We start from the raw sequence: 20,506 nt of genomic DNA on the forward strand, positions 1-20,506 counted from the left end.
AGGGACTAATATATAAAAAAAATTCAAATTCTGGAATCCATTACTCCTGTGGGATTGAAATTTGACAAAGTTGTGGCCGTTTCAGCACTGCCACACTGCTGCGGTCAGCCATAATCATGTGATCGTCATTCCAATGCTCTCTGCCAGCTTCCCAAAAGGAAAGTTGATAGGGAAGCCAATAGGAAGTCAGAAGTAACTTCTGCTCGCACTGTTTTTTTGCTCACCCATGGTCATTCTGTTTCTCTGTTTAGTTTAGGAAAGCTAACTTAGTTTAATAATGATAACTTGGAATAGAACTCAGGACTATGAAGTTCCTGAGATAAGGGAGTGTAACATGCTATGAACCTCTGAGGGTTGATCACGGTACATGGACTAACTTAAAACTATGTCTGTATCGATTTAATGCATAAATGCTTTTTGGCTTTCTGCAATCATACTAATTTCTTTACAGGTATTTAAAGCGTTTCAAACTCATGAAGCCAAAGGTGTTAAGGAGCTGGTGCCGACAGATTTTAAAAGGGCTACATTTTCTGCACACAAGGACTCCTCCTATCATCCATCGTGATTTGAAATGTGACAACATCTTCATCACAGGACCTACTGGTTCAGTGAAGATAGGGGACTTGGGACTTGCCACCTTAATGCGCACCTCATTTGCAAAGAGTGTTATTGGTGAATATACAGTAAATGTGTTTGGTATTTCTATTGGACAGCTGCTTGTGCCATGTCTCTTTGTCATCTATAAAGACAGGAATCTGCAATGCCCTATAAGGCAAAGTTGCTTTACAATATATAGCTATGAAAATATTCCAAAATTAAAATAGATGTCAAAAGATAAAAAAAAAGACATCAAGCAGCAGGAAATATTAGTGATAGTGCCTTTAACCTGCAGTCACAACATAAAGTATATAAAGAGCTTTTTCAAAGAGACATATTATTACCATGCATAAATAGGCATGGAACTTTCTGGGTCTCATTATAGAGAACACCATATCCATTAGTCATGCTTCAGACAGTGGGTAGAAGTGGAACAGAATGTTTTGTATTAGTCTGATGAATTAGGCAGATGTTAAATTCAGATGTTAAATGTAAAACATTTCTCCCCACCTTGAAAGGTTTTAGCCAAACAGAATGCAAAAATCTTGCAAGGGGTCTTGGCAGCATTTCTCTCTGCCTCCCCCCATGTCTAATACAGTAGATTAGCATAGTGTAACCACTAGACACACTCAGCCTTAATTGGACTGTTTGGATTTTTTCCTCGTATTTTTCTTTAAAACAAGAAAAAAAAATCCTGCTTCAGCAAGTGCTACTTCCTGTTTGCTTGTAGGTAAGAATCCATGCTTGGGGAATGAATTCATTATTAATATATTGAATATTACAAGGTAGAAATAAGCATCTCTTGGGAAATATTCATTGAGTGACCACAATCTAAAGTGGCTGTAATAACACATTGGTCTTTCTCATCTTTTATTTCAGGAACTCCTGAATTCATGGCTCCTGAGATGTATGAAGAACATTATGATGAGTCGGTGGATGTCTATGCTTTTGGAATGTGCATGTTAGAGATGGCAACTTCTGAATATCCATATTCTGAATGTCAGAATGCAGCTCAGATCTACAGAAAAGTAACCAGTGTAGGTGCACAATTAATTTCTTCAAGAGGGCAAACCTGTATAAGATGGGCCTAAAGCAAATAAGCCTATTGGGCTAAACCTATGTTGGTCCTTTTGCTATGCAAAGCAATTACCAGACTTATTCTAGTATTTTCCAGATTTTCCTAGATTTTGCTGTTTGTTCTAGAATAGATAATCTTTTCAGTTGTTTCACTCCCTGAAAAAATACAAATTGCTATTTCGTACTCAAATGGCAGAAAGTACAAGTTAAGCTTGTATTTTTTTAATGGCTGTCCTAAGCCAAAATTAAATGGAACAGAAACAAACCACATTTCTAGCCAGCTTTTGTCTGTGCATCAATCATTGTTGCTCCCTGTTCTGAAAGTTTACCGACTGCCTTCCTAAAGTCACTATTGAATCATCAACTAACCCAACAGTCTTCTGCTTGTTCTTCTGGCAGCTAGTACAGATTCTTTCATAAAAAGATCTTGAGTAAGGGCTTTGTTTCAGGCTTCATAGTGTTTTCTTCTCTGACTATTGTGTACATCTTATTCTGCTGGTATAGTAATCAAAACGTACAAAATAGAGTTATGAAGCTGGACAAAGCAGTTATTATAAAAATCAATAGGATCCTGCCTATTTTTGCTGATGTTCTTCCATGTTGGTTTTATTTATCACATCTTGTTATGAAATTTCCCAGTTGGCTTTCTAAAGGAAACACTTTCAGAAAAATTCTATTAACAAACACTGCCTTGTGCACTCTGCTGAGACACTCTCCTATACAGGTTGCATTGTCCTGTGTTCTGCAATAATTTTATTTCAAAATGTGACCTACAAAAAAAAAAAAACTTCCTCGTAGATTGTATCCCATAGGCTAAAATACTTTTTTCCTATCTGTGCCGCTGGTAATGACATCCAGAATTCCTTTGAAACAGATGTCTTGCTTTATTTCAGGATAGGGCTACTATTATCCTGTCTAATTGTATACTGTATGTTAAATATTCAAAATACAGATTACTGAAGTTTGCTATCCATAACACTCCTTTAGTCTTTAGTAAGTATATTTTTTATGTGAGAAATATATATGTAACTATTTCCAAAAAGAGATGATCCTATTATACTAGGGGTCCCTAACTGCCAAGCCCTGGACCGGTACAGCGGGTGAGCAAGCAAAGCTTTATTTGCACATGTGCGGGATCTAAGTTGCATGCAAAACCATCCCATCCCAGTCTTCAGTTTTCATTCCAAAACTGGTCCCCAGTGCCAGAAAGTTTGGGGACCGCTGTATTATATCATTACACTGGAATAACTACTCATTAGTACAATAGCCATTTTTTTTACATTTTCAATATTTGAAAGGCAAAGACAATGTATTCTCAAATTATAATGCATATTTATCTGCTCTGAAAGGGCCATATGTGCACACATATCCCCCATTCCCATGCAGAGTTAAATACAGTTTTAAAAACCAAATGTATGAGGAGAATTTTTCAGAAGGAATTAGTAAAAGCCATCATCTTAGAAAATAAGGAAATCGTTTTTACAAAGATTCCTCTTCTAAAAAATTCAGAGCACTGCATATTTTAATAATGTTTACAAAAACATCAATGTGTTTCTTTTCCCATCTTCAGGATTGAGGCTAAGAGGGAGGGATTTGCTTCCAAACACCTAATTGAATTTCAAGCTAGAATAATTACTGTATTACTTAATTATTATTATTATTTTTGGTCCCTTTCTTTCTCCAATGAGTACAGTAAAGATATGGTGATTGCCTGAGAGTCAGCTAGCATGTACTTCTAAATTTAATGACAGGGGAGAACAAGTTTGTCAAATAAATAGCATTTATTTGATCCTTTTTATTTGATCCTTTTCAATCAGATCTGATTTTAGAAGCAATAGCTGGCATTTAAAGGATTCAGGACAGACTGAAATGTTTTGTTTTAATATATATGTGTGATAGCTAAAACTATTTCTACTACATTGGCTGTTTAAAGGCCTTCTATTTGTAACCTTGGGAATTTTCCATAATTCTGTACAACTGTAGAAGAGAAATCTCCTGTGTAATTTTATTAACAACTATGTCCCTTCTCTTCTAGGGCATTAAACCTGCTAGTTTTAATAAAGTGACAGACCCAGAAGTAAAAGAGATCATTGAAGGCTGCATTCAGCAGAATAAGTCTGAAAGGTGGGCAGATCCATTTTGTGTCTCTCCTTACTTGCTTTGAATTGTGCAAATTAAGAGATAGTATTTGAGTGTTAATAGCAATTTGTTGGTACTGGAAAAAAATGATTAAGCAAAACACTCATGCTTTAAACACCTGCGTAAGTCCCTTTGAAGTCAAAAGGAATGAAGCTCATGAAGCCATATAGCAAATGGGATTTGCCTGGCTCATTTCCTAAAACTATGGCTGTTAAGACATATATAGGGAAAGTATTGCAGAAATAAAGAATCAGTCAAAATGAAAATTCTTGATTTTGTCTAGTTTTTATATAGTGAAAAATGGTGGGATTCTGCAATCCTCAAATTAATGCAAAAAGGACTAAGGTTAGAAGATGAGATATTATGTTGGAGTTTAAAGAAAATCTCCATTTATCTTTTCCCTGTAGCACAGAAAAATGCAATGCCTACTTGAATCACTGCAAAGGACTGTTACATTGGAGACCTGTTGCTTTAATTTATAAAGCCTTAGTAATAGAGAAGGAGATGCATGAAACATTAGTCTATTTCTCCTCCCCCTCAGTAACTTGATCTCACTTCTCATGCCTCTCCCTAGCCTCACTTATGATCAATAGCTCTCTTCCAACTTGGTCAGATGATGGCACATTTATAGAAAGATGCTGTATCAGTTTGAAAGCAGCCCCAAATGTCTATGGTCCCACAGTATTCACTGTCTTTGGAAGCTAAGACAGTACTTCGCTTTCAAAGTACTTCTGGCTCAGCTTCAGTATATCTAAAGCTGCAATGAAATCTTATCTTTAAAAAAACAAACAAACAAAACCTGTGTGGAATTATGTGTTTCCCCTTTTGCAGGAATTTCTGCTTCGCCATCCATCCTGGGCTTCAAAGCTTTAAGGGGGTTGATATCTTAATGGCTTTTCAGGTCCTTCTCAAAAAAAAAGCGAATATTTGATCAGAAATTCACACGTCATAGAATAATGGATGGGTGAAGGAGGAGAATGGATGGAGGACTATTTCTCCACTATTATTCGTCCACAGAGTGCCACCTGGCAGTCCTGTTTAAGCTCACCTGGTCCCTCCTAAGGAAGAAGGGCTTGGATGAACATTTACAGGGCTGTGTGGCAGAATTTGTTGAGCACCTGATGCATAAAATCAATTCCTTCTCAGTTGGAGCAAGTCCATTAGAGATGCTCAGGGAACAGACTTATCCGGTTATCTGGGAGCAGTTTGACCTTGTTGGACTTGAGGAAGTGGACAGAGTCCTTGAGGCTGTTAGTGCAATTACTTGTTTATTAGATCCTTACCTAACCTGGTTGGTAAAAGCTTTCAGAAGTGTGACTTGCAAGTGGATCCAGGCAAGGAGGTGTTCCCGGTACTATTTAAGGATACCTTGATCTGTCCCCACCTTGAGAAACCTTCACTGGATCCCACTTGTTTGGACAATTTCCATCCATTTTCCCTTGTCCCCTTTTTAGAGAAGCTGGTGGAAAAAGTGGTTGTGCTACAGCTTCAAAGGGTCCTGGATGAAACAAATTATCTGGGCCCTGTTCATTCAGGTTTCAGGCTTGATTATGGGACAGAGATGGCATGGGTCGCAGTAGTGGAGCAGAATGGGGCTACTGCATCCATCCTTGGTCTTCTCAGCAGCTTTCAATACCATCAACCATGGTATACTTTTGGGCCAGCTACAAGAACTGGGGCTGAGCAGCGCAGTATTACGCTGGTTCAGCTCCTTTCTTCAAGTTGGTTCCAAACAGTGTTGATAGGGAGTGAGAGGTCCAGTCCATGAGTGCTCCTTTGTAGTGTACTATAGGCCTTGGTGCTCTCTCCGCATCTTTTTAACATCTACATGAAACCCCTGGGTGAGATCATCCAATGCCATAGGGAGAGATATCATTAATATGCAGATGATATCCAACTTTATATCTCCATCTCTGGTGACCCAAGTTATGTATTGTGGCTGCCCCCTTGTAGTACCTGGAGGCTGTGGGGGTTTGGATGGGGGATAACAGGCTTCAACTGAACCTGTTAAAATGGAGTGGTTGTGGGTTCAAGGGTTCTTGGGATCTGGGGCATTACCATCTTTAGTTCTTGATGGGTTTGCTCTACCCCAGACAGACTGGTATACAATCTGGGGTTCTCTTAGATTTGTGACTCTTTCTCTATGAGTAAGTGACAGTTGAGCGTAGGAGAGCCTTTTGTAACTTTGTGTTATGTGCCAGTTGTGCCCTTTTCTGGATGGTGCCCTGTGTGCAGTCGTTCATGTCCTGATTATCTCTCAGTTGGATTACTGCAACACCCTCTACGTGGGCTACCCTTGAAGAGCATTCAGAAGCTACAGGTGGTATAGAGTAGAAGTGGCAATGGTATGATGGAAGTTCCTTCTGACTCCCAGAGCTGTGGGACAAAGGGGAAATCCCTAAGAATTGTGTGAAAGTACCCTTTTGTAAATGAGAGGCTCCCGAATAGCCTGTTCAAGCAGGAAAGACATGTGGCATTTGCATCCTTCCAGTGATGCTTTTCTGGATCCAAGTCTATTGCAAGTGGTGAAGAGAGCAAAGATCGTCTCAGATGCTCTCCTAAAGGAATTCATTTGACTTCATCTGACTCTTCCTTTGAGTAGATGGTGTTCTGATCTGGGTCCTGGATTTGTTTTATTTGTATTTAAATTATTGCTGGCTTTTAATTTCTTGTAAATCCTATCGGGGGAAGGATATTGGTTCCGAAAGATAAAGTATACATATATTAAACGATATAGGTACAGGTAGTCCTCGACTTACGACCACAATTAAGCCTGTTGCTAAGTGAGATGTTTGCTTGTCAGAAGGGGGCAAAAGGTGATTACCTGATCCTGGGCCACTGCAACCATCATAAATACGAGTCAGTTGGCAAGCGTCTGAATTTTGATCACGTGACCACAGGGCTGCTGCAATGTTCGCAAGTGTGAAAAAATGATTATAAGTCCCTTTTTTTCAGTGCCCTTGTAACTTTGAACAGTCACTAAATGAACTGTTGTAAGTCGTGGACTACCTGTATTATACCAGTTTTGGAATATCTCTAAGGGAAGAAGTATAATAATTTTGAAAAGAAATGCTCAGCAATTACAATAATACGTGTTTGGGATGCCGAAGGCACTTTCAGTCATCTTTCATACTGTTTTATGTTCAATATATTTCAGGCTATCCATCAAAGACCTCTTGAACCATGCTTTCTTTGCGGAAGACACGGGACTCAGAGTGGAACTGGCAGAGGAAGAGGAGGATGGGCTGCATCCCTCTTTGGCTTTGAGACTTTGGGTAGAAGATCCCAAGAAGCTGAAAGGGAAGCACAAAGACAATGAAGCAATAGAGTTCAGTTTCAATGTGGAAACAGATATCCCAGAGGAAGTGGCTTGTGAAATGGTGGGTGTTTTGGGTCACTGCTTTGCTTCTTTCTCTTTTGCCTTATAGTATACATCGTTTGCAGGGAAAGTATTTATAAATGTTACTCTCAAAATTGGAAAAATCTCCATTTTATAAAAGAGGTACAGTTAGAAAACTGTTCCTAACAACTGATGTAAAAGAGGAAAATGGAATTTGGATAAAAGTCATGGTGCTGGGGAAGGAAACCTTATCCTTAATAGCTTTCTTCTGCTGCTTGTCAAGACTGTTATTCTAGTTTAGCTGTAATTTTCTGTTTGCAAATGGGGGAAGCAGGAAACATCCCCATTTTACAGTCTGGAAGAATTATAAATAATTAAATTGATCCATTTTTATATTCCTTTTTTCTGCCTTTTGTTGCAGTTTTGTTTTATTATCTTTTAGCTTAGGGTTATAAGCAATCTTGTTAATTATTATGGGAGGTAGGTTATAAATTATGGATAAATGAATAAATTCATTTAGATTCACAAAGATTTATCATGCTGAGGCTGCTAATTGCATTGTAATATCTAAAATACAAGTACTGCACTCAATCTCCTATTTATTGATACTTTGAGCTTTATTTACAAGGCATGATTCTTCTAGGATACCTCATAAGCTAAGAAGGGCTACGGGGCAGGTGAAAACTATTTATTTTCTTGTTTTCATATATATATATTAAACAAGAAGATAGAAGCTAACAGAAACTTAGAAAGTAAGAAAGAAAAAAGGGAAATAAATAAAAGAAAATATAAAATGCAAGAAAAAAAATGAAGAAAAATAGAAAAGAAAGAAAGTAAAAATATAAGAAGTGGCTTCCGGTATTTGTTGTAGCAGTTATAAGTATAAAATATTTTGATCTCTCTCTCTCTCTAAGGTGACATCATACTACTCTTCTTTCTATAATCTATCCTGTTTAATCATCAAAACTATTATCATGTTCATTTTGTTCATTTTTACACAAAAAGTCCATAAGAAGCTTCCAATGAGTAATAAATGTAATAATGTATTTTCTCTAATCAAAGAAATTAATTTATTCATCAACTTCATTAACCATTTCTCCATAATAGGTAGCATTGAATCTTTTCATGACTGTGCAGATAGTAATCTCGGTACTGTGATCATATATTGTAACAGTTTTCCATGCCTTTTTTCTCAGTTTATCCATTAATCCTAAAAGAAAAAGGTTGAGCATTTCCAACATATGTTTGATGTCCTTTTATACCTTCTAGGGAATTTCTCTGGCATCTTGTATCAATGATACATCATTTTATAAAAATTCTCTTTGAGATCATAAAACAATGTAGATTTCAACCCTTTTAACTATATATTTTCCCATTGTTCCATCTGTATATTATAATCAAATTTCTTAAATCCTGGTACATCGGCAATTTATCTTCATCTGCCATTTCTTTTTTTAACCTTGTACCTTGTAAGTTTCACTTATAATCTTAACTCTCATAATTCCCTGATCTTATCTTATATCTCTGTTCAATACCTCAAGAGCTGAAATGAACAAAATTGGAGACAATGGACATCCTTATCTTGCCCTTTTTGAATCTCACAGTATTTTGTTAATGCCCATTAACAATTATTTGTGCTTTCTAGAAGTATAAATCGACCTTACTCATATAGTAAAATTATATCCAAGTTTCATATATTCCAGAACATTAAATCAAAAATCCACTTTAAGGCCTTCTCTGCATATCGATGCAGCTTGTTTTTTCATTATGTTGCTCCAAATATTCCTAAATATTCAAAGTGTTTCTAATATTATCTCGCACTTCTCTTTTAGGTAAAAAAAAATCTGTAAAATTATTCTCAACCTTTCAGCCAAAATCGTAGTAAACAGTTTATAATCATTATTCAGTAAATATATTGGTTGACGATTTCCTGTTAAACTCAAATCTTATCCCTTTCTCAGGAATCTTTCCATACTGCAAAATAATATTCATCGTTTGTTGTAAAATTTGTAAAAATTCATCTTCAAAACATTTATAATAAGAGGCAGCAGCCCATCTGGATCGGGTATCTTTCCTGTTTTAATCTTTGGGACACCTTCACATAGTTCCCTTATTGTTATAGGTCCATTCAAAGTTTGTCTCTGATCTCTTTCTTGAAACTTTATTTCTTTATTTCTTTCTTGAAACTTTAATATCACTTCCTTTTTCTTTTCGCAGCTTGTATGCCAACCATCTCCTCAGTTTATGTGGAAATTCAAAATTTATTTATTTTGCATAGTTCATCTTTATTTCCATCTCTCTTACTGTTAACATAGATGATTGCCTCTGCAAAAGCTTAATTTAATTAGTGACCATCCCTGGAGATTTTTTAAAATTTTCACCCATTTTTGTCTCATCCAGGATCATTTGCATTTTCTCTTGCCTTTCCTTTTAAGTTTCTCTATTGCGTTGTAAAAAATAACTTCTTATAAAATTTACTTGCATCCCGGTCATCCTTCCTTCTCTACCTTTATTAAAATTATTCTCAAAACCTTCTACAGTCTTCCACCACTATTTCTTTTAGCAATAGCATTTCATTCAATCTCCACCTAGGAGACTGGTCTGGTTGTCCTCGGTGAATAAATATTTTCCTCATCAGCTAAGCTTTAGCCAAATCTTGATTACCATGTTTTGAGGTTAAAATAAGCAAGTTACTGTATTACTATGAACAGTCTCTACTTTCCTCCTTTTGTTTTGTTTCTTTTTATCATCCTGTGCCCAAGAAAAGAAAAATGTGTTTAGACTGTAGATTCTTCATTTTGCCTCACTGTTGCCTTGGTTTTGTTTTTATAAAACATTTGGCCACAGAGGAATCTGACAAATGACAGCTGATGTTACTGAAAGGAGACATGGCGATGCATCTGTTCATTTCATATAAAATATATGCTGGCAGAAGGCTACTGCTTAAGCATCACCTACCCACCAGCCCACTGTGAAGTTTTGTAAGTGGTCCCATGATCCCTTGCCTCATGAAATGGATCTTTAATGCATTTTTTGGATCCCTTTTCTGTTTTTCTTTTCTTTTTCTTTTTTGAGGGTAGATTGGGTTTACAGACCTTGCTCAGCAGATGGCAGTTAAGACTCTCTCCTTTAATAGTTCCATTTAGCACAAGAGCAGTGCTTGAATGCTTTCTTTATCTGTGTTTTCAAGCCATTGTGCCCTAGTTTGCATATAAAACAAACCTGTAAATAATGGATTTGCATTAAGCTAAGAATAAACAAATTAATAAGGTAAGAAATTGCAAATGTAGCATACCATTATGTAGGATCCCGGTCAGTATGTCCCAGAAGTGTTTTATGAATATTTCAAGTATGTGGGAAGTAATATTTGGCACATTGCAGATGTTTTTGTGATATGCTAGGGTTATTACACTTTTGTAGTAGTTGCAGAATTTATCTTGTTCCGTTTAATAAATTCTAAGCAGTTACAAACGAATGACTTATCTACTATAGGCAGTCCTCGACTTAGTGGCCACAATTGAGCCCAATATTTCTGTTGCTAGGTGAGGCAGTTGTTAAGTGAATTTTGCCCCATTTTACGACCTTTCTTGCCACAGTTGTTCAGTGAATCACTACAGTTGTTAAGTTAGTAACACAGTTTTTAAGTGAATCTGGTTTCCCCATTGACTTTGCTTGTCAGAAGGTTGCCAAAGGTGATCACATGACCCTGGGGCACTGCAACTGTCATAAATATGAGTCAGTTGCCAAGCTTCTGAATTTTGATCACTTGACCATGGAGTTGCTGCCATGGTTGTAAGTGTGAAAAACGGTCATAAGTCACTTTTTTCAGTGCCGTTATAATTTTGAATGGTCACTAAATGAACTGTTGTAAGTCAAGAACTACCCGTAATTGTTCTATTAAAACTGAACTTTAAAAAAGTAAACTTTTGGGGAATAAATATTTAGTGATGATGATGGAAAAAGAAGAAATTATCATAATATAATAGTAACCCATTTCCAGTAGTGAAAACCAGAAAGCAGTTTTCGCTACCAGATCAGCTCTTGCCTAAATCAGCAAATGCTAGACAAACAGGGCGAGAAACTGCAAAGTAACTGAGAGGTGAACAAAACTGGAAAATAAATTGTTACTACAAATCTAGACCATCAGAAAGGGGATTTCAAATGAATATGGTTCAAATTTTAAAACAGAAATTCCCTGAATGAATGACTGCATAAGAGGTGCTAAGGGATCAGCATCATGTGGCTACGAAAAGCAAGGTTTTCTCTGATACTGAGTTGAATGGATCAGAAACGATAACTGGGTGTTAACCGAACAAGCTGAAATTACAGATGCTGTGAATTCTGGACAACTAATAATAGCAAATGATGTTATGAAAACCATAATATAACTCTGAACTTGGGAAATAGAAATGTTGCAGCTCACCAATCAGCATATCAATTGGCTGAGAAGATAAAAAGTCAAATGAGTCATAAAGAATATTCCCAACATTAAAGCAAATAACTTTTTGCTTTCTTTGCAAAATCTTTGTTTTTCCTGCTTATTTGCCTAAAATTAACCCATATTTGTTTTACAAAAGTCTAGAAGCTGGCCAAGAAAAAAAATAAGAAGTACCAAATATAAAGAAAAAATAAATACATATTAGAAAATTTATGGAAAACAATACAGTAAAAGAGTGGTTTAAAAAGCACAATAGATTAACAGAATTGGAAAAGCATTTGTTGGGTAAGCAATGGAAAATGTACTGATATGAAAATAAATGGTTCAGATACAAATTAGAAAGATTGAAAACTAGAGTGCCTCCTACCCCCTCCCCAAAAGATAAACTACATGGTTTTTGGCTCAAAAGTCAAGTCTGGCAAGTCTATACACCAGGCTAGCACACAGCTGAATGATCTGCAAACAATAAAGAATGGATGACATCTGGAAGAAATTTCTTGTATAGAAAAACAAGGGGGACAGCCTCATCTTCTTGCCTGCTTACAGCACTCAAACTGTTTACTGAAATTATTTTAATATATGATCATTTGAAAGAAATTGTAATAGTTTCAGTGGAACACAAGGGGACTTTTTATCAATCATAATAAAAATACTTAGGGTTAATAGAACCTTCTGATTTATTGCATGACCAAGTTAAAAAAAAAGTTTAAATTTAAATTAAATCACTGAGCAGGGTAAGAGGCTCAGAAGCGACCCTCTCTAATTTTTCAGGCTGTATAGGAGAAGTTGGGGTGGAGAATAGTACTTTCATATCTTAAGATTGATATCAGCCTTGCAGAGTAAACCAAATAGAAATCACGACCAGATGAGCTAATTCTACTTTATCGTAAAGCTACATTGGCAGAATCTGGCAAGTCTGGAACAAGATCTACAAATCAATGCCATCAAAGATAAAATTGAGCATATTTCCAAAATACCAAATGCCAATTATTTAAAATTAAGAATAGTACTCTAGATTGTATCTTTAATTGTAACATCACTCAGAAGATAAAAATACCATGATAGGATTGCAAAAATTAGAAATTAAATTGGAATTTGAAGAGAAAATACAGGTTTACAGTTTGTAAATGCTACTACTGTATGACCATATGCCTGAAAATGTTTTGCAAAATAAAAACATTAAAATTGTGGAATTTCAAAGTCAAACTAATAGCCACTTAGAACATAAGATGCACCAGACTTTTTTTTCTGGCTTTGAGTCATTATTGATTCCTGCAAATTGTCTGGACAAGACCATAAATTTTTTTTTGCCAATATTTTTGGATTGCTTTCTTCCTTGTGCTGAGAGAGAGTAACTGGCCCAAAGTCATCCAGATGCTTTGGATCTAAGGAGGACTAGAACTCATACTTCTAGTTTCTAGCCTGGTGCCTTAAACCACTACACCAAAGCGACTCTCACACAAGATATTACTCTTATAGAAAACAGGTGTGGTTCATTGATGTGGCAATACTTGGAGGCAGTCAAATTGATGAAAAACAACTGGAGAAAATAACAAAAGATCATGATTTATTGATATTTTGAGATTGAAAATGGAAGAAAAAAATGTCGTAACAATTGTAATTGGAATCTTTAGTGCAACATTAAATGGGTTCACCAAATATTTAGTAATGTTAAACTTACTGAACTTGGTACCATTAATTTTTCTAGGGTATTTGCAACAACATACATTTTATGTTGATAGTTCTATGATTCTTAGCTCCTTTGCTAAAACCTGAATCATTGCAATCGCTACATAATCAATTAGAATGACAGACATGAATAATATTGAAATAGCCTCCTGGCTGCTAGTTAGCTAGATAATACCAAACCGAAAAGGAATTTTATATCTACTTGTCTGTTCATTATTACAGTACTTATTGTTCATCTGGAACTCTGAGCAATGAGTCCAGGTCCAATTTGGCATTCATTCAGGGTAAGGTCTGTTGCCATGGGATTCTGATCTCTAATGTTCAAATACAGATTAATTTTAATTGCTAAACATTGGTGGATAAACCTTGAAAGACTAAAATGATAGGTAACAGAACTGACTTTACCTAATTTTTTGTTTTTGTTGATTTTTTTTTAGGTAAAGTCGGGATTCTTCCATGAAAGTGATTCCAAAGCTGTGGCTAAATCCATTCGTGATCGTGTCACCCTAATCAAGAAGACACGGGAGCAAAGGCAGGTGGGCAACCTGGAGGAAAGGAGGGACTCTCAAAGTCAGCTTCCAAGTGGACTCCCCTTACTTCAGCCACAGGGCTCATCGTTCACCCCACCTTCTCAGCCAAGCAAGATGGAGTGTGAGGAAACAGAAGTTGATCAACATGCCAGACAACACATCCTTCAACAAATGCAGCAGAGCTTTTCCCTCACTGGTAATGAGCAATCCTAGACACTTAATACATACTGTTTATTACTTATTATTAAATAAATAATAAGAGTGTCATTTTGTTCAGGAAATGTCCTATCTGAGGTGTCTGAGTTTTTGGCGCCTTTTTTTGCTGCTTTATTGACAGTCCTTTAGCATATAAACGGTGGTTTCTTTCTGCAGAATTTAACCTGGGCCGAATTGTTAGCTAATATATATTGTGGGGAGCTGAAGTTAACGTTAATGAAGGGAATTATTAATATATTATGTGGAACTAAAGTTACGTTAATGAAGCCGTAATAATGAATGAATGCGTTCATATGTTAGTTTAATGCATTTACATTTTTGAAGAGCAATAGTAGCTATCCAGAGTAGCTTTTCAGCTGCTCATTGAGAAACTTCCCATTACTTTCACAAATTACTTGAAACTTTGCTGGGAGGGAGCCTGTTTTCAGAACTTCAGATTGCAGCGGTACCTTTCTTTCATCTTAAGAGATAGCCAGTTGTGATGATTGAAAATTGCTGCTTCTTTCGGTTGGTTTCTACCTTTTATTTGTCTGATGGCAAAACGTGAATGAGCCATCTTCTCAAACTTGCTAGTCCTTCATTCTGTTCAATATCACCAGCATAAAGTCATTTTAACTGCTAAGAGTCAGTTGGTCTAGTGTTGAAGGCACCAGGCTAGAAACCAGGAGACTCTGAGTTCTAGTTGTGCCTTAGGCATGAAAGCCAGCTGGGCCAGTCACTATCTCTCAGTCCAACCTATTTCACAGGGTTGTTGTGGGGGAAATAAGAGAAGGAAGAGGTATTGGGTAAATTTGCTGGTAAGTTATTTACGAAAATAATATTGATAAAAATCTATTTAAATTAAATAAAAATAAAGGAGAGCTAAGCAGAGACAACTCCCTCCCAACAGACATTTTAGAAGAAAACTATGACAATGAATCTACAGCAGTGAGCTAGTGTCAATGTCAACGCTGAATTCACTGAAAAAGCATTTGCGACTTCATCATATTCTCCACCGCAAGGGTAAAGACCAGAACAAGTTGCTCCCTGGAAGCTGTTGGATCCTGTGGATTTCGTCTGAGGAACCTTTTTCTCAAACTTGAAACCACAATAGTGCTTTGGTTACGATGTGGAATAATGAAGTTTCAGCATTTAATATGACAGCTCCTAAATTCCCCCTGTCCTGTGTCAGTGCATTGAATGCTCCATGGTCCATAGAGCAATTGCATGCGATGTATGAAATGTGAGGGCAGAAATTTGCAGGTCCCAAATGAATCCAGCTGGACAAAATGGATGCTTATTTATAGAGCCTTATGTCACAGCAATTAGGTGAATGAAAGTAGTAATTTATTTTCCGCCTGATTACATCCATGGAATCAGTAATCCAAGAGAACTCTGATGGTCCAACCACCAGTAACTGTGTCCAGTGTTCTGATACTGTCAGGCCTGCCCCAGTCTACTCTCTCAGGAAAGTAAGATTCGTGACTCCATTTGGTTGAAGCAGAGGAACTTTTACTGAAAGAAACTGTTTGCAGTAAGGTCAGGTGGAATCTGGTGTTCCCGCGCAAAATACAGAGCTATTCTTTTCCTTTCCTACTCCCTCCACCCATGACCAGTCCCCTGGTCAGCCAATGCGATGCCGGCAAGATGTTTTGAGAAACTCTGAGGTGTCAAACTGGTAACATTCCATTCTCAGGGCAAACGGCCTTGAAGATCCTGGTACAAGCTGGTTTAGTAGAGATCTGATCTTCTTCCATTGTCACCCCCCCTCCCTATTTCCCACGTTTGAAGTTACAGCAATAGCACTCTATAAACCCTCTCCCTCCCCCCTTCTTAATGGCAGGACACCAGCAAAGCACAGGCCAGTGATGGTGGACCTGACAGATACAATCTGATAGCCACTGTGAGCAGTTTGCACAGTACTTTATGAATAATACTTTTCAGATTTATGTTGGGTTTTGCTTCATTTTAGGCAGTGTCATACCTAGACTTCTTCTGTAACATTATCAATTTTGTTGCTTGATCCCTTATAAATAAGTAAATCCTCAGTTCAATTTGTACTGTTACTTGTTTGATGCCTTCCTAGCTTGGCTTCTAAGGACTTTTAAGGATTCTGCCTGTCTTGATCTTTTAGATTGTTTAAAAAAGGATGATGAAGCCACTACTTAAGAAGCTTTTATTAGACACTGCTGACTTTAACAACTATGAGCCAGTATCCAGTATTTCATATCTAGCCAACTTAATAGAGAAGGCATTAAAGCCTCTGAAGCTTTGCATATAATGGGTTATCTTCAGCTTGAGTTTAGACCTATATGTGTCATAGAGATGGCTTTGGTCACTCTCCCAATAAATATAGCACGTTTTTTGATACTGTTCTTATTTAAACAGATTAGTTGTATTAGATAGAATTATTGTTGTGGCAATTTTTAAAAGAAAGATTGGGTATTCCTCATTTTCCTTTCCTAAGAAGAAGCTTTCATTTTGTTGTATTCTTTCTGAAGTAACTATTTTATGCATATATAAAACTGCATTGCCTGACAACCCAAGTGTTTGCCTGAGTGAGGTAGAAGGAAGGGAAGTGGTTCTGATTTATTCTGAAAGAATGAACATTCTGCTTTTTCTTTCTTTTCACACTGACACAGCTGACAACTTGTCTGAGAGAGGAGCAGGGTCAGTTATACTGTCAGATGCCTCTAGCCAACATAATCTGGCATTTTCCTCGGAACACATGATGGGCACCCAACAAGTCCCCAGTCTCTCACAAACTGAAAACAGCAGTGCTCAAGGACACATATATACTTCTCAACAGCTGATGGGGCATTATCAGTCCAATGCAGGGGTAAGAGGCCTATTGCTTTCTTCATAACATAGTAATTAAATATTGTTGTATTAAGAAAGTAGCTTCACCTGTAGGAAAAGGTAGCAGAACCTGGGGATGGAGTAAAAAGAGGAATCAGCTTAGAATCTCTATGTAGCCACAAACAGACTAAATTCACCCCCCCCCCCTGAATTCTGCCAACCCTTATCTAGCGGCAAAATAATGCTAATCTTTAGTTGAGTAGATTCCTATGCATAGGCATGAGCAATAAATCAGTTTAATTGGAACTTCATGTGTGGTCCTCCTGACATTATCCCACAGAGACATGTGTGGTGTTTCAGTACAAAAAGTTTTGGTCCCAGGAAAGGAATGAAGGTGACAGCTTTGACTAGGGGGGGATTTTGCATAGATTCATCTTGTGAACCAATTACACCCTTTCCTGAACTGGAGGCCTTGTCCTGCCTCAATCACTTCCCATTTGGATTACTGAAATGCATTTTACACGGGGTTGCCCTTGAAGACCACCCAGAAGTTACAAGTGGTCCAGAATGTTATGGGATGTGCAGTGATGGGGCCCCCTAGTTTTACCCACATTATACCCTATTGTGCAAATGGCTCCCAGTTTCCTTCCAGGTGCAATTCAAGGAACTGGTTATTACCTTTAAACCCTCTTATGGCACAGGACTAGGTTATCTGCAGGATTGCTCTCCCTAAAGGCAGAACAGGGTGGGCACACTCCTAGTGCCCTCCCTTAAATGTTGCCATCTTACGGTACTTAGGAAACATGCCTTTTCCTGACAGTCCCTGCCCTATAGAACACCCTTCCCCCTGGAATTTGTTAGACTCCCCCCCCCCAATTCTTTTAACTTTCCAAACAGCATTTAAGACCTGGCTTTTCCCCTCAAGTGCTGGCATAGGATGAGACCGATGAGATGAACTTATTGTGGGCTGCATGTCAAAATGTAACTATGGTGTTAAATTGTTTTTTAAAAAAGTATTTATAATTTTAATTTTTTTTATTGTAAATAGATGTTTTTTATATATTGTCTGCCTGGACTTTGGTACAAATGGGTGGTTATATAAATGTTCTAAAGCAGCGGTTCTCAACCTATGGGTCGCGACCCCATTTGGGGTCGATCAACCATTTCACAGGGGTCGCCAAGCAAGGCTGTCCGCCATTTTTTTTGTCCGCCATTTTTTCCCCCTTTTTTGGCGGATGCCTTACCTCCCTTGGGCTGGGCCAGCTGGTGGTCGGCCTGCTCCGTCTCTGCCGCTTGCCAGCTATGCCTCGGCCGGCGCAGGGGGCGGAACCACGCATGTGCGGCGCTCCCGGGCAGGGAAAGTCCTCGACTTACGACCGGTTTGGTAGTCCTCGACTTACGACTGGTTTAGTCCTCGACTTACGACCGGTTTAGTCCTCGACTTACGACCGGTTTAGTCCTCGACTTACGACCGGTTGGGGGTCGCGGCATTAAAAAGGTTGAGAACCACTGTTCTAAAGAAAGAAAGGCCCAAGAACATATTTTGATTATTAATTCTGCATCCTAGGAAGATATCCTGTTTTCCCTAGAGAATGTATGAGAAAATGTATAAATAGGCCAGATGAGACCAGGGGATCTTGCTGAAGCACAGACAATTGTTTTGTTTTTCTAAGTGAAGCCTGTTAATTATTCTTTATACAGGTGCAGCCAGCGTTGCCAACAAATGTGGCTCACCCCAGTGTTTTACCATTAATCCAGAGTCAGCCTTCTGGTCTACCTACTCACAATTTGGCACCTCCTGCAACTCTCCAAGCCCAAACATCTCCTCTTACAGCTCAGCAATTCCCATCAAGGATGGTAAGGTTTTTCACTAATGAACTGTATTACCTAGCAGATTTTTCAAACCATCACTAAAAGCGTCCCATAAGTTCATTTTAACCATCTGAATCATAAAATGGAAGCAATCATTGAAAGAAATAGTGGAATATTGCTTCTCATTAAAAGCCAAGCTACGTAGTACAATTTAATGTGTATGTTTGGTATTTCTGATAGTATTTCTCAATAAGTAGCAGTTTGTAGTAGCAGGATGAAATTTAATTCTCCCTTTTATTTTCTCTGCGAAAACTCCAAGCTGTAGTTCCAGAATTATTCTCCTGGGTGTAAATAATGGCTAATCCCTGATGGGAAGAACAAAGAAAATGAAATTGTAATATTAGGATTCAGGAAAAAATGCTTAGGTGTGAGGTAAAATGGGTAAGTATAGGTAGTTCTCAACTTACAAGCAGCTGCAGCCATTTAAAGTTAAACAGATCACCAAAAAGCTACTTAATAGCTGGTTCTGAAGTTCCAACCCCCCCCCCAGTCACATGACCACATTTTGGGTGCTCAGAAAGAGGCCTGCATTTATAATGGTTTGCAGCATCCCATGGTTACATGGCCACGTTTTATGGCACTTTTGCCAATTGGGTTGATCACGTGGGTGACCTGCTTTACAACCATCCATTACAGTCATAAGTTGAGCTCTACCTGTATGTCCCAGCTATTTTTGTATATTATCTGATTATATTTTTTAATCCAGTTAAATTATACATCTCTGCAGTATAAAATGAGGCTTGATCCAAATGGGGGTCTAACTTCATTAGCAAATACACCTGAGTATCAATTTCATGGCACTAATGATTGCCAGTCTTTTAAGCACTCTTTTTGTGATACTTCATAGTCCTGTGTATCGGCAGGTGGCAGCTCCTAAATGACTTTGCTGGGCTCCAAAAATAAGCAGAGTGGACACTGTTTAGTACTTAGACGAGAATACCAGTAATGTAGGTTAAACTGGAAGCATGGACACCCCAAAAGTTCCCAGAAGAAAGCAGTAGCAATGAACTTCTGTGTTGGTGCCAAGAAAACTATATGGATGTGTCTAAATAAGACCATCAGGAACTAAGCTTGACTTAAAGAAGACTTTATCTTCGTAGTGCAGTCTTTATTAATATATTAATATATTAAGATTTATTGTTCCATTGTGTGTTGGCAAGATAAATTTTTAGCTATTTGCTATCTCCTGATTTTAATAATACTAAATCATTTGGAATTGTCGGCAAACATATCCTTTGTTATCCTATTGTAGCTGCCCAGAATCTTTTGGCCAAAAACAAATTTAATAAATAAACAGATAATAATGAAACATTAATCCCAATACAGATATTTAAGAAACCATATACAGTTATTTGGGAAACAGCCATCTGTTCAGAGTGTATTTATTTACATAATCTTGAATCTTGTGATTTGTATTTTCTTTCTAAGATTTAAAGATGGAAATGGCAAAGAATTATGAGAAGTGCATTAAATTCAGAGTTAGGTCTACTTTAGGGAGACTTGTTTATATTAGTCAAGTCATACTGATTTCACTTGGTGTATTCCAAGTAAAAATAATCTGGTTTTCATCCATTAAACCTTTATCAATTTATATAATCTCACATCAAGTACAAATTATGGATTATATGTAAATAAGTATGTTTTTTAAAATGAAAGTATGCTTCCAGATAGTGCAGCTGGCAGTGAAAAAGAATCTGAAAACTTAATTATTTTCTTGTCTTTCTTTTTTTCTGCGAACATTTATGTGCCTGAAAGCTTTTCCGCTCTCATTTATAAATCTAAAGACTTGTGAAAAAGGTTGTATTTCTGGATGCTACAGAGACTGCTGTC

The 20,506-nt window shown here is 37.4% G+C and overlaps 1 protein-coding gene across 1 annotated transcript in view; it reads left to right on the plus strand.

Annotated features, from left to right (window-relative positions):
• The first annotated feature begins 279 nt into the window (after nucleotides 1–279).
• Nucleotides 280–20,506, plus strand: part of WNK3 (WNK lysine deficient protein kinase 3) — a 54,004-nt gene continuing 33,777 nt past the window's right edge. The window contains exons 1-7 of the mRNA XM_015814957.1: nucleotides 280–672; nucleotides 1,477–1,634; nucleotides 3,710–3,798; nucleotides 6,971–7,193; nucleotides 13,718–14,006; nucleotides 16,648–16,844; nucleotides 18,506–18,661. Of these exons, the coding sequence (XP_015670443.1) occupies nucleotides 474–672; nucleotides 1,477–1,634; nucleotides 3,710–3,798; nucleotides 6,971–7,193; nucleotides 13,718–14,006; nucleotides 16,648–16,844; nucleotides 18,506–18,661 (1,311 nt within the window). The 5' untranslated portion in view covers nucleotides 280–473. The remainder of the gene's footprint in view (nucleotides 673–1,476; nucleotides 1,635–3,709; nucleotides 3,799–6,970; nucleotides 7,194–13,717; nucleotides 14,007–16,647; nucleotides 16,845–18,505; nucleotides 18,662–20,506) is intronic.

The sequence above is a fragment of the Protobothrops mucrosquamatus genome, unplaced genomic scaffold (genome assembly GCF_001527695.2).
Source record: "Protobothrops mucrosquamatus isolate PMUCROS unplaced genomic scaffold, P.Mucros_1.0 scaffold300, whole genome shotgun sequence".
Classification (NCBI taxonomy): Eukaryota; Metazoa; Chordata; class Lepidosauria; order Squamata; family Viperidae; genus Protobothrops; species Protobothrops mucrosquamatus.